General features: G+C 41.3%; 1 protein-coding gene across 2 annotated transcripts; it reads right to left on the bottom strand.

Moving 5' to 3' along the window:
- Nucleotides 1-1,006: 1,006 nt before the first annotated feature.
- LOC115013467 (rab-like protein 6) lies at nucleotides 1,007-14,526 on the bottom strand. Of its 2 annotated transcripts, XM_029439797.1 has the most exons (17): nucleotides 14,391-14,526; nucleotides 12,885-13,268; nucleotides 12,606-12,740; nucleotides 12,193-12,240; nucleotides 11,969-11,998; nucleotides 11,522-11,574; nucleotides 11,299-11,387; nucleotides 10,204-10,344; nucleotides 9,367-9,472; nucleotides 9,040-9,143; nucleotides 8,088-8,452; nucleotides 5,794-5,941; nucleotides 5,336-5,524; nucleotides 4,100-4,340; nucleotides 3,717-3,903; nucleotides 3,323-3,381; nucleotides 1,007-3,242 (listed from the first exon to the last, which is right to left on the bottom strand). In XM_029439797.1, the coding sequence occupies exons 2-17, from the start codon at nucleotides 13,012-13,014 to the stop codon at nucleotides 3,051-3,053; spliced, it is 2,217 nt and encodes a 738-aa protein (XP_029295657.1). In that variant the 5' UTR covers nucleotides 13,015-13,268; nucleotides 14,391-14,526; the 3' UTR covers nucleotides 1,007-3,050. The 2 variants fall into 2 exon arrangements, with proteins under 2 accessions (XP_029295657.1, XP_029295658.1); XM_029439798.1 differs by lacking the exon at nucleotides 11,969-11,998.
- Nucleotides 14,527-22,977: the final 8,451 nt, after the last annotated feature.

Genomic DNA, 22,977 nt, shown 5'->3' with positions numbered 1-22,977 from the left:
ACTGGCACAACAACAGATGATTATTAAAATGAGTTACGATAAGGGGCACGTTATTTAAGCAGTTATTTACCTGATAAAGTCATGAAGACAGATGACAATCTGTGTTGGGAGACATTTATTTAATCTTCGTCAAGATTAGGACGGAGACAAGCATCTGAAATGTAATTTGAGTATAAGAAATTTCAGGGCTCGGATTATGCTGTAGGTGAGTGTAGACATTCACCTTGATAGAGAACTTCAATCCAGATGTTCAATTTAAAAAACATGTGCTAAAAGAGGCTAAAGCACTCTGAGAGGAACTGAAGCACTGCTGATAATTCTTTGTGGGTTTGCCCTGAGTAACAACACCTTCCACAATATAGTCATTTTATGTTTAAAATTATTAAATTAAAAATGTAATTATTATTAGAGCATCTTTAATTCAAACTACTCTAATCACATGCATGTTCCTCTACCATCCCCCTGCAGCCTCTGCTGACCATGCTCACCAACCTTTACTCCACCAGTCAACAAAGACACACATTTACATTTAATTTCAGGCAAAACATGCAGCATGGTTTCCCCCTTAGCATCATTGTGGACACTACAAAAAACAGGAGGAGAAAATACAGGCCTTAGAGAGCTAAACTGACACAATTTATCTTTAATGCAGGTTATAGTAAATATGACCAATTCACATGATGACATTAACTTAACTCTCAAATCTTTCACAGCAATAACAAAACACATTTATTAGGTAAAACACTTCTTATCTTTCATGCAACAATTTGTTTTGTTTAAAATATAATTCTAACATCACAGATTGCTTGAGTGCAACTGACCGAACATCTTTGTGTTGTCTTTGTTCAGGAGGCCGAGGAGCCTCATGATGACGTCACTGTGAGCAGAGCTCTGGCTTCATCCAGCACCATTAAGATGCATCATGCACACAATCATCCACACAGTGCGTTTTTCTATTTGTTTCAAAGGGTGAAAGCCATTTTAATTTTTTTAAAGACACAAGAAATGCTTTTTATGAAGAAATAAGTTTGCATTTATTGGACAAACCAAACATAGTCAAACTCAAACACAGTGTAAATATAGAACATGTCATGGGGTGAAAAATAAATGAAGGGTTTCATTCCAAAACGTCACACATCCATTTGGGAAAAATACCTGAAAGGAAACATTTCTAAAGTTTTAGCCATCAGAAATGTTTTTACTTTGGACAGCAGAATAATTTGATAGGATTTCAGTGGCATTGTTTCCACACAGTGTATGTATCAATTTTGGAACAAAGCTCTTCAAATATATGTATTTTCTTCTATACTTTATACATTCTTTTCTTGCTGTACACTGAAGTCTCATGCCTTGCTTGAAACTGTGCTTTCAGCATTTATCCTCAATCACATGACAAAAGACAAAAACAAAAGAGCACACAGTATTCAGGATCAATGCTGCATAGTTTCAACTTTGGAATATCAAACATCATGTCTTTGTAACCACGTATGCATGGGAGATGGAAACTGTATGAAATATGTCAGTTGTGTAAACAAGTCTAAAAATACAGTTTCTCTTAGATGCAGAAATGCTTCACTGATTTGAAACATTTGGGTGATTTATGGAAGATTCTGTACTGCACGTAGTTCATATCACCAGATACATGTAAACCATTGGAGGCTGTATTACAGGTGAGAAATATGAACTGTAATCCATAAAAAGCATGTGTTTCTGCACAAACTAAATCCTGACCAAACAGAATAGAAGCAATAAATAACACAAGGATAAAACCACGAGGAAATGTTACTTACAAAGAAATAGTCACACATTCCAGAATATTCCTTTAGAAGGATGGAGGATCAAACCAAAACAAAAAAACAAACCGAAGCATTGGATTCACGGCAATCTTCTAACAGGCTCCAGACATGATGTCGATTCTGTTGGACCGATAAAAGGCTCGGACAACATTCCAACATTTTACAGTAAGAACACTTGAAATGGTTCATGAAGATAGCGGCACATCATTCCTTGTAGTAACCTCCATTAAGGCAAATGCAGAAAACATGAGGAGAGTTTGTATGTGGCCTACAGGGGGAAGCAGAGGAAGGTGAATTGTTGATTTGTGCTGACAGGGCAGCAGAGTGGATCAAATCATAAAATGGGGCTCAGATCCACAACAAAACTACGTCCACACTCAGCCGGCTAATTTCTTAAAAATTACACTTTTTGTGAACTCCATCAACAAACAACGTTTGGACCAGAATAAACGATACGTTTGTCTTAACAATCCTACATCATTGCTATGACTTGGCCAAGAGACATGGCAGACTCCACAGGACCCACTCACTGTCCCATGTTTGGAAACACAGTGGACCTGGAACGATCTTATGCGGGAGTGTGTAGTGTACATACAGAATGTTAATGACACACTCTGTATTGTGTGATCAGCGATATTGACACTTAAAAAGTCAGACTAAGTGTGGATGGAGGCCAAATCATAAGCAAAAATGTTTTCAGATGTAGCCAGCGTAGTGTGGACGCACTCCAAATGTGAAGAAGAGGAAGTTTCCTAAAAATTCTGAAATCAACTCACTCTGAATTCTTCCTCAGAGTTTCTGTTTAGAGACACAAGACTAAACCTGCCATTAAGCACTGAAGCGACACGTAGGGAAGAAAGTAAAACTGGAGTGTGAAGGAGTCACTCGTCACTTTAAGCATGCTCTCCAATATTACACAAACTAATTCAGACTAAATGATAAACCTATTTACAGAAAATATTAAGCCAACATATTCAATCATGTCAAAGTACAAAGAGCCAATCGTCACGCCTCACTACAGTACACGTGGGTCTCCTCGCCGTCTCCTATTGGCTGGAATGGAAGTGACAGCAGTAGTGCAGATGGGGAATCGATCAGAGGGAACATTCCAGAGTAACGCTCCGTACCTGGGTGTTGTCGGCAGCCTTGCGTATTGCGTATAGCTTGGAGATGCTTTATGCTCTTAAGTCAAGGAACCAGGAGGGTTTTAAAGGACCACGCGCCTCGCTGCTGGTCCTTAGAAAACAGGAGCTTTTATAGTTCTTCATAATCTCCGTCATCTCTTTTGATGGACCCTGCTCCTCCGCCCAGAAAGTCCTCCAACTCGTCCACTTCTGTTTTCTTGGTCCGGGATTGCTTTTTCTTTTTCTCTTTCTCCTTCTCGTCTCCTGCAGCAGCTTCGTCTTTTTTCTTGTGTTTGTGTTTCTTCTTGTTTTTTTCATCCTCCTAAAATCAGAAATACACAATTTACTGTGATGATATTACTGTCTTTTAGACATACTTCACATGAACAACATAAACTTCACCTCTTTGCTCTTCTTCTTCTTTTTCTTCTTGTCTTTGGAGGAGTGTTTGCTTTCTTTCTCTGAAAGAGGAGCAGATACACACAGTAGTCTTATGGTGATGTACGACTGCAGCGATTCAGTCAGATTTGAAATATGTTCAAATCAAGTATTTGAACGAGTCGAGGAAACAGAATCTTAGGAGTGTCAACTTTCTATTGTTGAATCAACAATCCTGACACCAACACACGACACCAGGGATGGGAATTGAAATCAAATCGTGAGATTCTCAAAGGTTCCCACACCTACATAAGATATGCTGACTCAAATAAGCAGATGTAATGCGAGGTCATCAGAACAGCAGCAGCGATTTCTAAAGAGAAACATGAGACAAATGGACAGATATTTCATGACTTGCCTTCCTGCTCCTCGCTGCTGTCCTTGGCTGCGGGAGCCTCTTCTTGGATGCCGAGGCCAAACAGGTCGGTGTCGTCCTTATGTTTGAAGGAGATCACAGTGGGCTTTAGAGGCTCTGGTACCTTGCATAACTGCAGGTCATCATCAGAGAGGTCGGACAGAAGCTCATCTCTGACTGGAAATATATCCTGGGAAGAACGGGGCGGCCGCAAATGAACAATCTTGAGATTTTCTTGCGAGAATAAGACTTCTGATGCAACAGTGGGACGTGTCCAGAATGTCTGATTTGTATCATGCTGTGGTTTTGACTCAAAACCATATATTAGGTTAAAAGCTCAGGCTTTCTGCAGTAAAAAGTGAACGGATAAATCTGTTCTACTGTACCTTTGTTACTTTTGGAGTGTCTAATGCTTCAGACTCAAAGTCGGGGTCATCCATAACAAAGGAGAGCATCTGCTGGGCTGCCGGAGCCTCGTGGTCAGTGTCAGAGTCCTCAGCTCTGGGAGTGCCTCCCTTCTTCTTGGCCTGGTGTCGGGGCAGCTGCTCTGCTGCTGGAGTTAAAGTGAGGGAGATGGCCTCTGGAGCTTTAGATGCCACCTTGAGTTTTGTGATGTGGATCACAGGCCTGAAACAGGGTGAAATGGAATATTTATTTAGCTTACAATACAATAGTATTTTATTCCATATACATTATATACATTTTTACATCTCATTCACTACTTTTTTTCATGATCATCACTTGCTAACTTCCACTCTAGATTTTCTTTTCAAAGCTGAGTGTCCATATAGCAACACCAGCGTCCTTTTTCCAATTGTTCCCAATAAGAAGAGAGCGTATCAGCCGCTAGAGAAGAAGCGATGCAGCCAGCGCTCTTTTCTGTGTGCTCTTGTGATGTCACTGCAGCAGTGCTGATCATTCAAGTTTCTCCATGTAAACAATCACATAATAACCACAGGAAGTCAGCAACCTCCTTGGCTACATCTAGGTGACTCATAGCTCATGTATTTGAATTGTAACTAATACACTGAGGTTTCCAGTAAACTGTGATTTGGCGGTCACATATTGGAGGCACAATGCAGTCACAAAGGAAGAAATATCAGAGATGCCTTCAAATGGAATAAGTGAGTTTGTGTTCTTCACATGAGAAGTGGAGGGAACTAATTAAATGGGACGTAGCAGGTCTCTCCACCACCATCTGTTCTTGTTGGATGTCGTCCTAATTCCCTCACTGTTATTGTGATTAAACACTTTGAATGTTCCCTTTACATGCAGCGCTAAAATATTGGTGTAATCAGTTTATTTTGGACTTCTCTGTGGTGATGGTCCTAATGGCATTAAATGCTTAGCGTGCTAAGGAAGCTACTATTGTGTAACGCTGCATGTCCATTGATCTTTTCTGCATTTTATTTCCTGTCAAAATGTTAAGAATTATATATGAAAGTATGGATTGCACAGAAAACAACATGCAACATCATCAGTTGCTTTGTGGTTGTTCTTAGAAGATGTTGCCAGTTAATAACAATCCCCTGGTCGGTTAACTCCCTGTGACAGACCTGCTCTTATTCCCCCTCAGTACCACAACATACTGCACGTCGATGTGATTCTGAGGAAGGACTTACGCTTTGAGCTCAGGCTCACTGTCCAGGTCCAGGTCCTGTGTGACAGTGGGGGCTTCATCGTCACTGGTCAGAGTGAAATCCTTACTGAGGGGCAGGCTCTTAGGTTGGGGAAGGCTGGGCTCAGTGTCGTCAGGGTCCAGCTCATCCTGGAAAGCAGACACCATGGGGTTCCCTCTGTCTTCACCATCACTGGGACAGAGACAGGACAGGAAAACAGTGTTTTTACCTCGACTCACCGAGAGAGGGAACGCAGCACCAGAGCCTCAGTGACTTCCAATGTGCATGCGCACCTTTTTAAATGCCGAGGAAAGTTTTCAGTAAACACAATTTATTCTTAAAAGAAAACAATGAATGAAGCTTTGTTTCTCATCCATGTTGAGTTTAATGTTAAAGTTTATGAAAAAAAGGTCAAATGTGGATTAACAAGCTAACTCACAATGACAAAGTAAACATCTGACCTGTCGCTGTCCACTGCCGGAGCAGGCTGAGGCCTCTTGTTCTTGGAGGGCAGGCTGTCCTCCAGGAAGCTTTTATCCAGCCTCTCATCTGGCACAAAATCATCCACACTGTGAACCTTAGCAGGACACACTGCTGCAGTCTGCTCGTCTGGAGGGAAACAAGAGCCAAATGTATGTGACAAGCATCCAATATATCTAATCTATTCCTTCACTTATTAATTACACAATGAAAGCGTGAAAACACACGACACAACACCCGCCAGTCCTTTGGTCATTTAAAAGCTCGGCATTTCTCTTGAGTCTTGGAGTTACTTGCTTTTAACTTGTCATGTTTCAGTTATGGCTGAATACTCCATTCAAAAGGTGAGCTAAAAAATAAATACAGTTTGCTATTCACGATTACCGTACACAATTTACAGAAACCCTGTCGAGCTATATTTATTGTTTTCACAGAATGACAATAAAACATATCTGCCCATGAAGCCTCTTTTAATGACCAACAACTTCATAGCTGCAATCTTTCTAACCAGAGTCATGAAGGAGTGTAATGTGCAAAAAATGACAGAATAATTATCCCAACATGCTGTGTGGATTTAAGAAAATGTTCATCCCACAGAAGCTTTTAGAACTAACACACTTCCACATCATGAAACGTGATGCGTTCTGTGAGAACTTTCACAAAGTTGTCTTTGGAAGACCTTCAGACATGGAAAACATAACATTGCTGTCTTGATTGATCTGTTGAAGTGATGGCTTTTTGTCTGTTAGGTTATTGTTCCACGGCGTACTGAGTGAGAGATAAAGTTACACCATTGTTCGCTTCAGTGTTGGAGTTTCCCTATTGGCCGTCGCGCTTTTTACAGCAGGTTCCACTCAATGACTGGCGCTATTTTCCAAATCTATCACACACGAGAAGAACAATATATTCTGCTGCTGTTGGATACTACTACCTGAAGACTAAAGACTTACAATAGTTTCCATTCACCTGCTTTTACGCGCGTTCTCAATATGCACATAAAACAGCTGGATGGAAACACATGAAAGCAACATGAATGTCATATTTCCATCATGTTTTCCTCCGTTTGACCAGAGCTCTTTTAATCACGTCATCTCGTTGCACCCTCTTCTTCTGCTGTGGTTTAATGGCACCAGACTGGAGAGTCAGCACCACCAGCTGTTCATCTCTAGCTTGGGATCAACTAATCAGCACTGTACACATTATTCCATGGGTAAACATGCTTTGCATGAACCTTTCTGATATGCTTTCTATAGATTTGTACAGTAGCAACTCCTACATGGACTAGAGCAGGGGTGGGGAACCTCCGGCCTCCGGGGGCCCGCGAGACCATTTGATCCGGCCCTCGAGGTAATTCATAAACACATGCAAAGAAATCCACTAGAAAAACAAATAACAAAATCTAGACAGCAATAGACGGGCGATTGACTGTTTTTCCTGGCCAAGGTCAGGGTCCTTGAACACAACACGAGCGGAACGTGTCATCACGTGGTCACGTCATGTCAAAAAACTTCAATATTAAATGAGTCTTTGACATCAGTGAACGCAGCGTGGCGAGTGGAAAACAGAGAAGGCTGGATGCGGAATGTCGCACTTTCCAGGAGAAATGGACGAACGATTGTTTCTTTGTGGAAGTAAAAGCCCAGTGTGCCTAGTTTGTGACGCGCTTGCAGTGATGAAAATTACAGCACGCAACATGCCGAACTGCACGAGCTGAAAGGACGAGTGCGTTTGGATAAAGTTAACGCTCTTCGGCGGAGTTTGGCCCAACAAGCAGCTCTCTGCAGAGCGGAACATACAAACATGGAAAGATAGATCGGTAGACCACCACACCAAGAACAGACTGTTCCACCACTGCTGTGCAATTATCACTGCCATGTACAATATTCACTTTTTATTATATTATTTTTTTATTTCTATTTAATTATTGTGTTTTTTAAAATGTTTACTTCATGTGTTCTTTTGCTGTGACAAGATACATTTCCCCGTTGTGGGACTAATAAAGGATTGTTTTCTGATAAAACAGAAAGATACATGGATAAAAAATGTGCTTTTTTGCACAGCATATAAGAAAGGTGAAATGAATGGGCTGTGTCTAAATTTTTACAGAGGTCATGAGTTCAATAATTAGTATGGCCCTCGAAGGATGTTGTAAAAAATAAAATGGCCCTTGATAGGAAAAATGTTTCCCCCCCCCTGGACTAGAGGATGTCAGTATCATCACTGGTAGCGGACAGTGTGCACACAACAGCTGGAGTAATATGTAGAAGAGACTCACCTGGGGCAGCAGCCTCAGCAGAAGCAGATGAACCAAACCAGCGAGACATGAAGCCGCGTTTCTGGGTGGCCGACGCTCCAGATGCAGCTGAGGCCTGAAGGAGTTCGGGCGACTGGGCCGATGGCTTTGACTCAACAGCAGGAGAAGCCGGGGACGGAGGTGGAGGGGCGGAAACGGACACAGACGGGGACTGTGGGAGCACCTGGGAGGGTAAGGGGGGCTGAGGGGTGCTGGGGCTAGAGCTGCCTGTAGAGGCTCCACTGGGGGGTACGATGGGGGACTGGGAGCCCGAGGAGGGACTCTGACCGTTCGCTGGACCAGGAGAGCCGAAGCCCTTACTGCGAGACTCCAAGTTCTCCAGGAAACTGCAGAAATCACAACAGAGCTGGTTAATAAACTGTGGTTCACCTGTAGTAATATCTGAGCCTGGAAACACAGTGCAGGGACTGTAGAGAGGAAATACTGCTCATGATTCAGGAGAAGTAACTATTGACATTTCAATTGTCTTTATGACGTTCTGTGCTATAACCATATGCTGGGATACAAAGAAACCCTTCACAAAGCTGTGTGTCAAGAGGAACTCATTACTATTACAAGAAATGTGCAATAAATTGACAACTGACAAAATGAGCTGAGAGTCAATAACAGCAACTTGTCCTGTAATAATGAATTCTTGAGGAAAAGAAAAAGTATATATTCTCACAGTAAGAATAAAAACTTAGCGGAAGGGAATTTCACACATCGGTGTAAAATTCAACAGCTACAGTCTATAGTTCCTAACCTCAGCACTACGAAGGGTCTCAGTGCAAATATTACTTTACTATATATTTATTATATCACTTTCTGGTGCACACAGTATAATATCTCCTGCAGGAGGAAAAGCTTTTACTCATGACACTGGAGACGCTCTGTACACCAGCACACTGACACAGAGAAACAAAGCAGACAGTACATCTCATAGTTTTGATCTTCAGTCTCCTGCTGGACACAGAGTTCCTCCAGGGTGGCATCCATGTCCAGTTGGTTTGTCTCCAGCTGCCTCAGGAGGGTCTCCCTCTGTGTGCGCGCGCACACACACACACACACACACACACACACACACACACACACACACACACACACACACACACACACACACACACACACACACACACACACACACACACACACACATTAAGTCTTCATGAAATAAAATCATTAGAAACCAGTACAGAATGGAAACACTTAATACAAAAACTAATTATGATAATAATGACAAATGAGGAGTAACATGTTCCACCTGTAGCTGCAGGAAGGGGATGTTGAAAAACCTGTGCAAATACTTCAAGCCAAATCCATTCTTCATTGAGGACTCGGCATAGTGGATGTAAGATGCTCCCATTGGTCTGTAAAACACAAATAGTTATTTTTCGTTACTATTTCTAACATATGCAGTCCTGGTAATTCTCTTTATTAAATTAAGGTTAAGATTGTAAACATGTATAAATTGTTTTTTTGGCCACTTGGAGGCAGAAGAACTTTAGCAAACCATCAGCAGACACAGCATTCATTAGGAGTAATGTTTGTGTCCACTTGATAGAGATAGATAGATAGAGATAGATGTTTCTTTAATTTAAAAAAGGGACTTTCTGTCATCTGACAGAGAAACATCTATAATTATTAATCTGAGGGAGTGAACAACAACAGCTTTACAGTTTAACTTTGTAATCGGTACATTTATATTTTGTGTCAGCAAATCTTTTTAATATGTAGGCTTTTTGGACAATATATTAATAATTTTACTGTAACATATTACTCAATACCATTTACATTTAATGCAGCACTTCTGAACAAAAGTATAACAGAGTAAATAATAACATGCAGGGTTGATGAACTTTTTCTCTCATATTTCTCACATGAGACTAAAACTATTAAATTCAGAGGTGTTGTAGCGATATAGCTCCGGTCTTAAAAGGCTGCTATACTTCATAAGCCACCAGGTGGCACTGTGTTCACTGCGTTTGAAGCTCGAAGCTCGAAGCTTTGAATCTTTTTCGACACAAATGGAAAGAAAGCTCGAAGCTTCAGAAGGTTTCATCTGCTCATCACTTCCATTTAGCGAAGCGCTGATATCTACCTGTTGAGTCCAGCAATCAGGTCTCTGATATCATCTGGGAGGATGACGCGATGCTCGCCCATGTCCCTGTGGTTCCCCAACACACACACCGGCACATGGGTGGGCACTTTAGGCAGCTCCCTCAGGATGTAATTAAAAGTCCTGCAATAGACAAAATCACATCAAAACATTGATGTTTGGGTGAAGAAATTTCAAAAGACTGAATTAGTGAAGGCTCAGTTCAGTGGAACTGATCCAAGACATCAGTTGTACAGAGCTGCATTAAAGGGGGAAAAAACCATCAATATGCTGTATGCAATATGCAATGGACATGTTACTGACATGTTACTGAGGTGTCAGACACTCCTCAGGAGATCCCAGTTTCGACCTCACATGATCTTCATCAGGCGAGAAATGAAAACAACCAAATTGATACACCTGGTACTTTATAGAGACGATACACTGGAAGAACATCATTCAATCCCATAATGAAATCACCAACTATCCCAATCTTTAAATCTAATAGGTTTCTCTCTAATGTTTGTTTAAATCTGCACATGTCAACATGAAGCTACTTGATTTTTTTTTAATCAAACTTCAGTTTCAATGAGTCATGTCAGAAGTCCAGTTACACATTTTGTGCAGATGTTCAAACATAATACGATTATATCTTCATTCCCTGCTGCGGTTGTGATCTTAAAATAAATGGTGGACTTTACGGGTCTCAAGGCTAGAAAGTTCACAACACACACACACACACACACACACACGTGCTGAACTACAAAACAATAAATATATTTAATTTATATTACAAAGCACTTTTCTTAACAGTTATACAAAGTGCTTTACAAGAGAAATGAGTCCCAATCAGTTCACCATGGCACAACAACAACATTTAAATACCTATGGGTGCCTCCTGTCCCTCGTGACATGTGAATATTAATAAAAAAAGATCTCTATCTATCCCCTCAGATATGATGCCTGAAATAGCCACACGGAAATGTGTTTGAAAGTTTTTGTCTTTGAAGCTGAACAAAATCGAGCAGTGCACGCTCTCAGCTGAAACATAATCTGTCCATGTATATTGTAGCATTAGATGAGACATGTGACTCTTACCACTGCTTGGTAATGTCAAACATCATGATGATCCCATTACAGTTCTTGTACACATCCAGGAACTCTGCATCCAGGGCCACCTCATCTGACTACAACACACACATTAAACACATGGATTAATCACATGATACAGGAGAACAATACCTCCTACTCTGGCCTACTCCATCGCTGACCCACATACTATAAATGTTTCCCAAACACATGACAGTCATGTGATAATCACCTCTTGGGGCTCATTCTCCATTTTCAAATTCTCTCCGCGCCTTTTGCCTTTGCCTGGAAGAACAAGGAATCATAAGTGTTAAGTTTAGATGAGCTGAAAAGAAAACACGTCCCAACCCACAGGTTAGTTGTTTGCTTTATGTTAGATTATGGTGAGTAAAACAAGCAGAGCAGCACAGCCGCTTTTCTTATGGAAAAGCATCTTGCAGCCGCATTAGAACATACATTAGGATTAGGCTATCCTTTAAATACACACTACTGATGCAGATACTCAGGCTCTAGCTATACTTAGCAGAAAACTCAGCCAAACTCAGAAATGTAGCCACGCAGCAAACCTGGGAATAGCCAAACCTTGAGAATATTGACATTCAGATAAGAGTGGAACGAGGCGGGACAAACCCACAGCACACAAGCGAGTTCAATGTCTACACACTATCGTGGCGCTCACCTACACCTTCAGGAAGAGGATATTTTTGGCCTGAGATGAGTGCAAGAGAGGTGCAAAAAAGACAACATCAACACTGAGGACAGAAAAACAAACACGCGACCGTGCGTCTATTTGATGTCATGAAATATTGACAGCAGAAGATAGAAAGAAGTGTAACTTCTTAGAGTGAGGTTAGCCTCAGTGGAAAGTCTGCTTCTTTAACGGGCCTGTGTGTCAACACTTACCTTTGTCTACCACGTCCCACACCTCTACCTTGACCACATCATCAGTAGCTGAGAGAAACAGAAAGGGTCTTTTCAATATTCATGTTGTTGGGCCACAGAGGAAAACACTTTAAATGTGCAGGCTGTGAAGAGAGTCTAATACGGATCCAATAACTGCAAACACTAGAAGAAGTAGTGGTGGAAAAGGTTGGTATGGAATGTCTAACACAAAAATACAGGATACATACTCTAAAACTGGGTTAGCTGAAGCTAGATCCAAATTTTTACCTTGATATGGAGCCACTGAAATAAATCACCGAGGCACAAACAGCAGATGTCAAATATTCCCCAAAATAGAAAAATTAACCAATGCAGTGGTGATCAAATAAAATCAGTAGTAATCTTCAGAGATAACATGAGTTTCAATGACTTACTTTTGTAATTCCAATGGATACTTGTGGCTTGGATCTCCTGAGTGGGTAGGTACTCCTCCACAAACTTCTTGCCCTGCAGTCGATGCCATAAAGTACTCTTTCCAGTGTTTCTATCTCCCCGGATGACTATTTTCACTTGAGTGGGAAAGAGATTGTACATGAAGTTTGTATCAGAAAACTTGTTCATTAACTTTACTAAGAAGAAACATATTATTTAATAAATAGGACACAGTTATTTGACTGCAGAAGCCTTGTTACATGATGGGCTGCATTACTTACTATTATACTGGACCCCTTTGGCAAAACGTCTCTGCAAACTTTGGTTCATGGACTGGAGGCCAGCTGGAATGTGCTTGTCCCTGAGCTGCCCTGGCTCGGATCCAACCAGCTTCTTAAGCGCTGAAAACATCTTGACGAGGCTTCACAAGCTCGTACAGTAACACGCGATAGTACAGTGGAAGTCCCTTGACAATTTGTCACTCAACAACTCAAGGAAAAGTGTAACAGGGCTGAGGAAGTTACAGGCCCATGCTTACAAGCAGATATGATGCCAAAGGACTAAATATTGACTCTGAAGTTAGCAGCGGTTCTCTTAAATCTGACTGGATGTTCTTGGTCGCCAGTCAGAAGTGGAGGTAACTACTATGTTGTTTTGTGCATCATCTAAAGAAAAAAGCAGAGGAATGCAGGAGTTATGGTTTGGAATTAACAGACATTCCCTTTCAGCATGAAAACAAAGGCAGGTTTGTCAAACACAAAAGCCAATACAAAATCATGTCTTCATCAAAAGGTGTGAAAGAAATGTGCAGCCAGAAGGAGATGCACTCGTACATATGATGTTCAGGTTTTTAGGTTGATAAATATCAAGAAACACAGACAACCATTTCCCTTAGATGGAAAAAACAACATTAGGACTCATGATTTGTGAGGACATTCTAGTCCAAGAGCTAAGCATCCATATTTCTACAAAAATAATTACACGAAGATCACTGAAAAACCCAGAAGATCGTCTGATTCTGAATATATTTCCAGAAACCTCAATCACTCTTGGACCATCTGGTTGAAACAATATTCCATCTGCTGTATGATAAAAAATATATATTTTTCACTGGTTTCCAAAGTCGTGCCAGTGTTTACAAATCCATCCAAAAATGTGAAATGACATGTCTGTGCCTCAATTTGTAAAACAAGATTGAAAAGTGTTATTATCAGTAAGTTTAAATGTCTATATTGATGTTTAGAGCCACAACGACTAGTTTATTATAAAATATTAGTGATACCTGAGGCCTTACAACTGCTCCGTGTCCCTATTAAATCCTAATGGCTGGTGTCACATAGTCCCAGGAGCTATTACATTATTCACTATCAGGATCAGCCTCAGTGCAGTGGGTGTCTATGTTCAGGTCAAATTCAAAGTGAAGCAATGCAATAAGTTACTGCACGTAATAACACAGTCACTCAATTCTTTTGTGGGTGAATTTTCCCTTTAACGTTATCCAGCTAGCAATAGCTGCCCAGGCTGTTAGCGCTTAAGTAAGGGCTTTATCGACATGTTGAAGCAATTGTGCTAAAAATGTTAAAGCCAAATACTAAATGGTATGTCGACGTTGAAACAGCGGGGAGGTCTGTTACCCACCCTGGCTGGAAGGCAATGTTATCCTCTGGCTCTGTTTTAGCTAGCTAACCAGCCGATAGTAGCTAGCTTAGCTGTTCCGCTTTCTGTGACATGAAACGGCAGATAGACTGAATGTCTTGTTTCAGGTGCTATCAGCTACAAATACTCACGGTTATTTAATAAGATAAGACATTGCCGTCCACACATCTTTGGGTCAAACATCTGTCAGTCCTCCATCCCAGCTGATATATAGCAGCAGCGACATTCCTTTGCAAAGAGAGCAGCTACACAGTTAAGCACGAGACACACACGGACAACTTCCGTTACCAATTCCAAAATAAAGCTTGTGTTTTTGTATTGTCATTTGTGCAATGAGAGCCTTGTTAAATGACATTTGACAAACGAGAAGTTCATTCTTGGCCTTGGAAGCACCATTTGAGAAAGCAATTTTACCACAAGGTCCCTTCAGTAGTTATTCTGGCGCTGTCCCTTATATACAGTCTTCATCAAAACGTTGAACCTCAGCTATTGTTACACCAACATGGATGATAAATCATAAAAGCACTCAAGAGGAAATGGAATTGGAGGTGCAGCAAAAAGCTCAGAGGGAGATATCTGAACATAATAATAGCACATAATAGCAAAGGCATCTGCAGTGATAAATATCACTAGCAGTAAATGCAAAATGTGTCTTTTTGTTAAATTTGAATGAATAGATAATAGAGATGTTATTGTCGTCCATCTATATACAATGCAGTACAGTAGATAGAGAAACAACATTGGATTTCCCTGGTCCCGGTGCAAAACAAAATAATGAACATAAGGTACAATTTCATAAGTGAAAAGCACTTTCTTCCAACAAAAAATTCAATCCTCTTTCTCCAATCCCAAAAAACTTTTCTCTATCTTCTCCACCTCCTCAACCCTCCCAGTCCCCCACCTCCTTCTTCCCTCCTACCATCCCACTTTGTCAACTACTTTGTAAAAAAGATAGATGACATACGCTCTTTATTTTCTGACTTGCCGACTAACATTATTTGTTCACCATCCACATCACTTCCCCCCACTCTTACTTCTTTCTCCACTCTCTCTTCAAATGAAGTTCTATCTCTCATTACCTCTGCCCGTCCTACCACCTGCCCTCTGGACCCTATCCCCTCTCACCTTCTCCAGTCTATTGCTCCTGACCTCCTTCCTTTTCTCACCCATCTCATCAACACCTCCTTAACATCTGGTTGCTTTCCTAACAATCTTAAGGAGGCAAGAGTGAACCCTCTCTTAAAGAAACCCTCACTCGACGATCCTTCTGAAGTCAACAACTACAGACCTGTCTCTCTTCTTTCTTTTCTTTCCAAAACACTTGATTGTGCAGTCTTTAATCAACTCTTGTCTTACCTTCACCAGAACAACCTTCTTGATCCGCACCAATCTGGTTTCAAGGCGGGCCCTCCTCACTGTCACTGAGGAACTCCACGCTGCTAGAGCAGCCTCCCTCTCCTCTGTTGTCATCCTTCTGGACTTTTCTGCTGCATTTGACACAGTGAACCACCAGATCCTCCTCCACACCCTCCAAGAACTGGGAGTCTCAGGCTCTGCTCTCTCCCTGCTTGAATCCTATCTAAAGGATCGCACCTACAGGGTAACTTGGAGAGGGTCTCTGTCGTACCCCTGTCAACTCACCACCGGTGTACCTCAGGGCTCTGTCCTGGGCCCTCTCCTCTTTTCACTGTACACCAACTCAATTGGCTCTGTCATTCACTCTCATGGTTTCTCCTACCACAGCTATGCAGATGACACTCAACTGACTCTGTCTTTTCCCAGATCTGAAACCCAGGTGGAGGCACGGATCTCGGCTTGTCTGGCTGATATCTCTCGGTGGATGGCCGCATATCACTTGAAACTCAACCTTGACAAGACCAAGCTCCTTTTCCTTCCAGGTAAAGGCTCTCCCATCCAAGACCTTACCATTAACATCGGCACCTCTGTTGTTTCCCCGACTCTGACTGCAAGGAATCTGGGTGTGACGCTGGACAACCAACTGTCCTTCGGTCCCAACATCACTGCAACAACCCGCTCCTGCAGATGCACTCTGTACAACATCAGGAGGACACTTCCCCTACTGACTCAGAAGGCGACGCAGGTTCTTGTTCAGGCTCTTGTCATCTCCCACCTTGACTACTGCAACTCCCTCCTCACAGGACTGACAAAACCCGACTGTTTGCTATCCTGGCTCCAAAATGGTGGAACGACCTCCCCATTGATGTGAGAACAGCAGACAGTCTTCACACCTTCCGGCGCAGACTGAAAACTCACCTGTTTCAACTGCACCTCGGCGAATGAAGAAAACTAAATAACTGTACTTTGTATGTTGCACTTGTATTGGTTTGGCTTATTTATAGCTAAATAGTTGAATTTGTATTCTATTGTTTCTGTATGTTGCACTTATGTTGTTGCACTTCAAACTAGCTATTTGAAGACAGTGTTTACTTATACGATTGCACCTATTTGAAGCTATTGTACTTACAAGATTCTTGCTGTTCGGAGTTGTATCTCCATGATTGTTTGCACTTTTTGTACGTCGCTTTGGACAAAAGCGTCAGCTAAATGAACTGTAATGTAAAATGTAATGTACAAACAACAAGATGTCGAGGCTGTACTTCCTGTGTTTACGGTAAGCGCGTCATTTCCGGTTGTTAATGTTTCTGTGTTGCTGGTAGCATACTTCGGCAGCTCCAGCTTGACCCAGTTAATGTTGTTATATTCTTGATCACATCGGCTAATTACCTGTCATCTATCTAAACATATACTTGTACTTCCTAAGCACTTACAACTCTCTCCTTATCCTCCTTCTCTTAGCGACTCTCGCTAAATCCTCAATTCTTTACGCTCCTTTCGGCTCTGCTAACGTTAGCTGCTGTAGCTCGGCAGCTAGCGATGGCATCTCCCTCTTCCTGTTATGCTCTCTTCTGCTCGGTGTGTTTCATGTTTAGCTATTGCTCTGCCTCCTTTAGTGATAATGGTACGTGTATTAAATTTAGTTTATATGCAGGGTTGGAGGCAAGTTGTAGAGGGATAGATGAGCAGCTCCACACCATGGTTAGTCAGCGTTTAGAAACTGTTGCTGTTAGCAAGCCCGCTATAGCCGGTGCGGGCCGACCAGGGGTATCTCCTGTTAGCTGTCCCCCGGCGGGGCCCGAGCAGCTGGGAGACTGGGTGACTGTCCGAAAGAAGTGTTATCAGAAGCCCAAGGTTCACCACCAACCGCTTGCTGTTTCTAACGGGTTGTCCCCACTCAGTGACACACCAGCTGAGAAGCCAACTCTGGTTATCGGTAGCTCAATTTTAAGATGCGTTCATTTTGAGACACCAGCGACGACAGTCACGTGCATTCCTGGGGCCAGAGCGGGCGACATAGAAGCACATTTGAAACTGCTGGCTAAGGCTAAGCGTAAATACAGTAAGATTGTTATTCACGTCGGCGGTAATGACACGCGATTGCGTCAAAACAAAACAATGTCGGACTCTGTAGTTTTCTCTGCCAAATCTTTTGAATGATGACATGTTTAGCCGCATGTCATCATTCCGTCGCTGGCTCTCATGGTAGTTTCCAGATAATGATGTGGGCTTCGTAGACAATTGGCGGACTTTCTGGGGAAGACCTGGTCTGATTAGGAGTGACGGCATTCATCCTACTTTGGATGGAGCAGATCTCATATCCAATAATATTACAAAGTTTATGAGTGGACCTAATCCATGACAACCCAGAGTTGAGACCAGGAGACAGAGTTGCAGTCTTACACACTTCTCTGTGCTTCTTTCTGGGCAGTCACCCACTCAAATCCCCATAGTGACTGTGTCTGCCCCACGACCACTGAAATTAATCAAATCTATGGTTAACAGAAGAGGAGTTATACATGAAAACCTAATTAAAATAAACACCACCGCTGCAAATGTGCAACTAAATCGAAAAATTAAATGTGGGCTCTTAAACATCAGATCTTTATCAACGAAAGCTGGATTGGTAAATTATTTAATATCAGATAATAAGATTTATTTATTTTGTCTCACTGAAACCTGGCTGAGACATGAAGAATATGTCAGTCTAAATGAATCCACTCCACCTGGTCATATTAATACTGACATTCCCCAAGGCACTGGCCGAGGAGGTGGAGTTGCGGCCATATTTGACTCAAACCTCTTGATCAATCCTAAACCAAAACTAAACTATAACTCTTTTGAAAGCCTTGTTCTTACGCTCTCAAACCCAACATGGAAAACAATAAAGCCAGTTTTATTTGTTACTGTGTACCGCCCTCCTGCTCCGTATTCTGAATTTCTATCTGAATTCTCAGAATTTTTATCAAGTTTAGTCCTTAAAACAGATAAAGTAATTATTGTAGGTGACTTTAATATTCATGTGGATGTTGATAGTGACAGCCTTAATAATGCATTTATCTCAATATTAGATTCAATTGGGTTCAGCCAAAATGTACATGAACCAACTCACTGTTTAAACCACACTCTGGACTTTGTTCTGGTGTTGAAATTGAAAGTTTATCAGTGTGTCCACATAATCCTCTTTTATCAGACCATATTTAAATAACTTTTGAAGTCCTGTTACTGGACTACAAACCAGTAGGCAAAATATCCTACGCTCGATGTCTATCTGAAAGTGCTGTGACTAAAAGGAAGTGATTCCATCAGCACTTAATTCAATACCAGGACTCAATATCAATAGAACGGAGGACTCCAATGCTAACTTTAGTCCCTCCCAAATGGATCAACTTGTTGATAGCGCTGCAGCCTCACTGCGAATAACACTCGACTCTGTCGCTCCTTTAAAGAAGATCATAAAACAGAAAAAGAAAGCTCCATGGCTTAATTTACAAATCCGCAAACTAAAACAAAAGTCGAGAAATCTTGAAAGTAAATGGCGTTCCACTAAATTGGAAGAATCTCGTTTAGTCTGGTTAGATCATCTTAAAACGTATAAGAAGGCTCTCCGTAATGCCAGAGCAGCTTATTACTCTTCCTTAATAAAAGAAAAAAGGAACAACCCCAGGTTTCTTTTCAGCACTGTAGCCAGGCTGACAGAGAGCCACAGCTCTACAGAGCCTTCTATTCCTATATCGCTCACCAGTGACGACTTCATGAGCTTCTTTAACGATAAAATTATCATTATTAGAGACAAAATTAATCTCCTCCTGACCTCGATTGGTAATGACTTAACTTCAACTTCCGGAATTTCAAAAACATCTGTAACTCCTGAAATATATCTAGACAGTTTTACTCCAATCAACCTTAACCAACTAACTTCAACAATCTCATCGTCTAAGCCATCAACCTGTCTTTTAGACCCGATTCCAACTAAACTGTTTAAAGAAGTGTTACCCTTAATTAACACCTCGTTATTAAATATGATCAACCTGTCTCTATTATCTGGCTACGTACCAAAATCCTTTAAAGTAGCTGTAATAAAACCACTTCTTAAAAAGTCTTGATCCAGAGGTTTTAGCCAACAATAGGCCGATATCTAACCTTCCCTTTCTCGCTAAGATCCTTGAGAAAGCAGTTGCAAAACAGTTGTGTGATTTTTTACATAATAATAGTTTATTTGAGGTTTTTCAATCTGGATTTAGAGTTCATCATAGCACAGAGACGGCACTGGTGAAAGTTACCAATGACCTTCTATTGGCATCAGACAAAGGACTCGTCTCTGTTCTTGTCTTGTTAGACCTCAGTGCTGCTTTCGACACTGTTGATCATGACATTCTACTACAGAGACTGGAACATTGTGTTGGCATAAAAGGAACCGCACTAAACTGGTTCAAGTCCTATTTATCTGAGCGATCTCAATTTGTATGTGTTAACGATAAATCCTCCTTGACAGCAAAAGTCAGTCTTGGAGTTCCGCAGGGTTCTGTACTTGGACCTATTCTATTCACCTTATATATGCTTCCTTTGGGCAATATTATAAGGAACCACTCTAAAAACGTTCATTGCTTTGCGGATGATACCCAATTATATCTATCAATTAAACCAGACGAAACCAATCAATTGGCTAAACTTCAAGCATGTCTTAAGGACATAAAAACTTGGATGTCTAGCAACTTTTTGATGTTAAACACAGACAAAACTGAAGTTATTATACTTGGCCCTAAACGCCTCAGAAACGCATTTTCTAATGACATAAAAGCTCTGGATGGCTTTGGCCTCCAGCACCACTGTAAGGAATCTTGGCATCATCTTTGATCAGGATCTGTCTTTTAACTCCCACATAAAACAAATCTCAACGACTGCCTTCTTTCATCTACATAACATTGCAAAAATAAGACGCATCCTGTCTCAAAATGATGCAGACAAACTAGTCCATGCATTTGTTACTTCAAGGCTGGATTACTGCAACTCATTGTTATCAGGTTGTCCCAAAAAGTCGCTTAAGACTCTTCAGTTGATCCAAAATGCAGCGGCACGTGTATTGACAAGAACAAGGAAACGGGATCATAATACTCCTGTATTAGCTGCTCTGCACTGGCTCTCGGTAAAATACAGAATATAATTCAAATCCTTCTCCTGACTTACAAAGCAATTAATGGTCAGGCTCCAGCATATCTTAAAGATCTCATAGTACCTTATAAACCAACTAGAGCATTGCGCTCCCAGACTGCAGGGTTACTTGTAGTTCCTAGAGTCTCTAAGAGTACAATGGGAGCCAGAGCCTTCAGCTATCAAGCTCATCTCCAGTGGATCCAGCTTCCAGTTTGTGTTCGGGAGGCAGACACCCTCTCCATATTTAAGAGCAGGCTAAATACTTTCCTTTTTGATAAAGCTTATAGTTAGGGCTGGCTCAGGTTTGCCTTGTCAGCCCCTAGTTATGCTGCTATAGGCTTAGACTGATGGGGGACACCTCCCTACACTCCTCCTTCTCTTCCTCTCTCCTCCCCTCCCTCTCTTCTTCTCCCTCTCTATCTGTATGCATTTATGTAAATGTGTGTTACTAACTCACCATCCGGGGCATCATCCCCGGAGTTTCTGCGTTTTTCATGTGGCAGGTTGCCACTGATAAAGTTTACGTCAGGATCATGAATCGTGGCTGCGCCTGCTGCCCTGGTCCTACTGGACACCGGGAAGCCTTTTTGACATTTTCCTGGATTCATCCATACTTTCTCTTTTTCAACACATCATTTCTGTCAAATGTTGTATTTGTACTATGTTGTTTATCCTGTACACACGGCATCTATTGCACGTCTGTCCATCCTGGGAGAGGGATCCCTCCTCAGTTGCTCTCCTTGAGGTCTCTTCCATTTTTCCCCCTTTAATTATGGGGTTTCTTTTAGGAAGTTTTTCCTTGTGCGATGCGAGGGTCTAAGGACAGAGGGTGTCGTAACCTGTACAGTCTGTAAAGCACACTGAGACAAATGTAGAATTTGTGATATTGGGTTATACAAATAAATTTGATTTGATTTGATTCAAACACAGGTACATAACAAGTTACAGGATGAAGTGCAATCATATAGTTCAATAACAAACATGTACTGCAACAGTATAAGCCATTGGTTTGGCTTATTTGTTTCTAGTAGTTGAATTCTTCTATTGTTTCTGTATGTTCCACTTTTGTTTAGTTTATTTGAAGTTATTGTTCTAAAGGATTGTACCTATTTGAAGCTTATGTACTTCCAAGATTCTTGCTGTTCGGAGTTGTATCCTCATGATTGTTTGCACTTATTGTAAGTTGCTTTAAATGAACTGTAATGTAATGTGATGCAATGTAGTAGAAACATATAAATACAAGTAGCGTTAATTTAAATACAGTAAGTGTAATACATGTAAACAAGTGATGGCTGTCCCTTTCATTAATTATTAACATAATTTCAGTAGAAACTCCTCAAAATAGTCTACAGCTGAGTCTTCACTATTTTTTACGTGAGAGCCACATTGATAGGACAAAGTCAATAGGAGAGCCACTTTTACCGCAAAGTATGAAAAGCTACATCCAGTCATAACAAGCATGTCTGTTTATTAATCTGTCATCCCACCCAGAACATACAATATGTAATGCAGCCAACTAACGCATTCAATAAAAGCAGGATTATCTTGTCAAACTCTGCAAAAAATATTTCTACTGAAGCCAAAAAGCAGTCTTTCACAATGTTTGAGTCTGAGAATGTTTTTTTTGCCCGAGCCAAAATCCATGCGATCTCAAAAGATGCCTCAATTAATCGTTCAGCGGTGTTAGTTGTCCTGTATATGAGCCTTTGTTGTCCAGAAACAGAAGAAAGCTGCTCTATTTAAAAAAAAAACTAATTTCTCTTCCAGGTGCGTAAATTTCATTGAATTTTGGATGCATAGTTTATAAATGCAGCTCCAAATGACTTCTCTTGAAACCAGAGCGGGTTTGTTTGCATATTAAGCACGAAGGGTTCGACTCGTGGAGGACAAATACACATTCCTGTCCACTTGTCTTGAAATGTCCTATGCTCGTCTTGTATGGCTCGTGCCTTTCTTTTTTAACGGAGCAGCTGTTGTCTGTCCACAAACCACATCTCCAGCATCTTCCTCTCGACTCCGTTGTGGTTTGATGCTCCAAAGACAAATCTTAATTTTCCTCGTTTGTCACACTTTGTTTCTGTCTAACTGGTGTGCAACTTTTTAATAAGAAATCAATCCATTTGACGTCTGTAGAAAGACGCGCTAACTAGCATGAAATGGTGAAACGAGTCGACCGGAGCCAAACTAACTATATGAAGTATGAAGTGC

The sequence above is a fragment of the Cottoperca gobio genome, chromosome 9 (genome assembly GCF_900634415.1).
Source record: "Cottoperca gobio chromosome 9, fCotGob3.1, whole genome shotgun sequence".
In the NCBI taxonomy this organism is placed as follows: domain Eukaryota; kingdom Metazoa; phylum Chordata; class Actinopteri; order Perciformes; family Bovichtidae; genus Cottoperca; species Cottoperca gobio.
The sequence above is the reverse complement of the archived record's forward strand: the minus strand, read 5'-3'. Positions and strand labels throughout refer to the sequence as shown.

What these genes read in the sequence shown, in the direction of transcription:
- LOC115013467 (XM_029439797.1), bottom strand. Translation starts at nt 13,014, where the DNA reads ATGTTTTCAGCGCTTAAGAAGCTGGTTGGATCCGAGCCAGGGCAGCTC. An exon ending in GAAGATCAAAACTATGAGAT is followed by an intron (nt 8,453 to 9,039) that starts GTACTGTCTGCT and finishes TGATTTCTGCAG; the next exon opens with TTTCCTGGAGAACTTGGAGT. An exon ending in AGTGAGCCTGAGCTCAAAGC is followed by an intron (nt 4,341 to 5,335) that starts GTAAGTCCTTCC and finishes ACCCTGTTTCAG; the next exon opens with GCCTGTGATCCACATCACAA.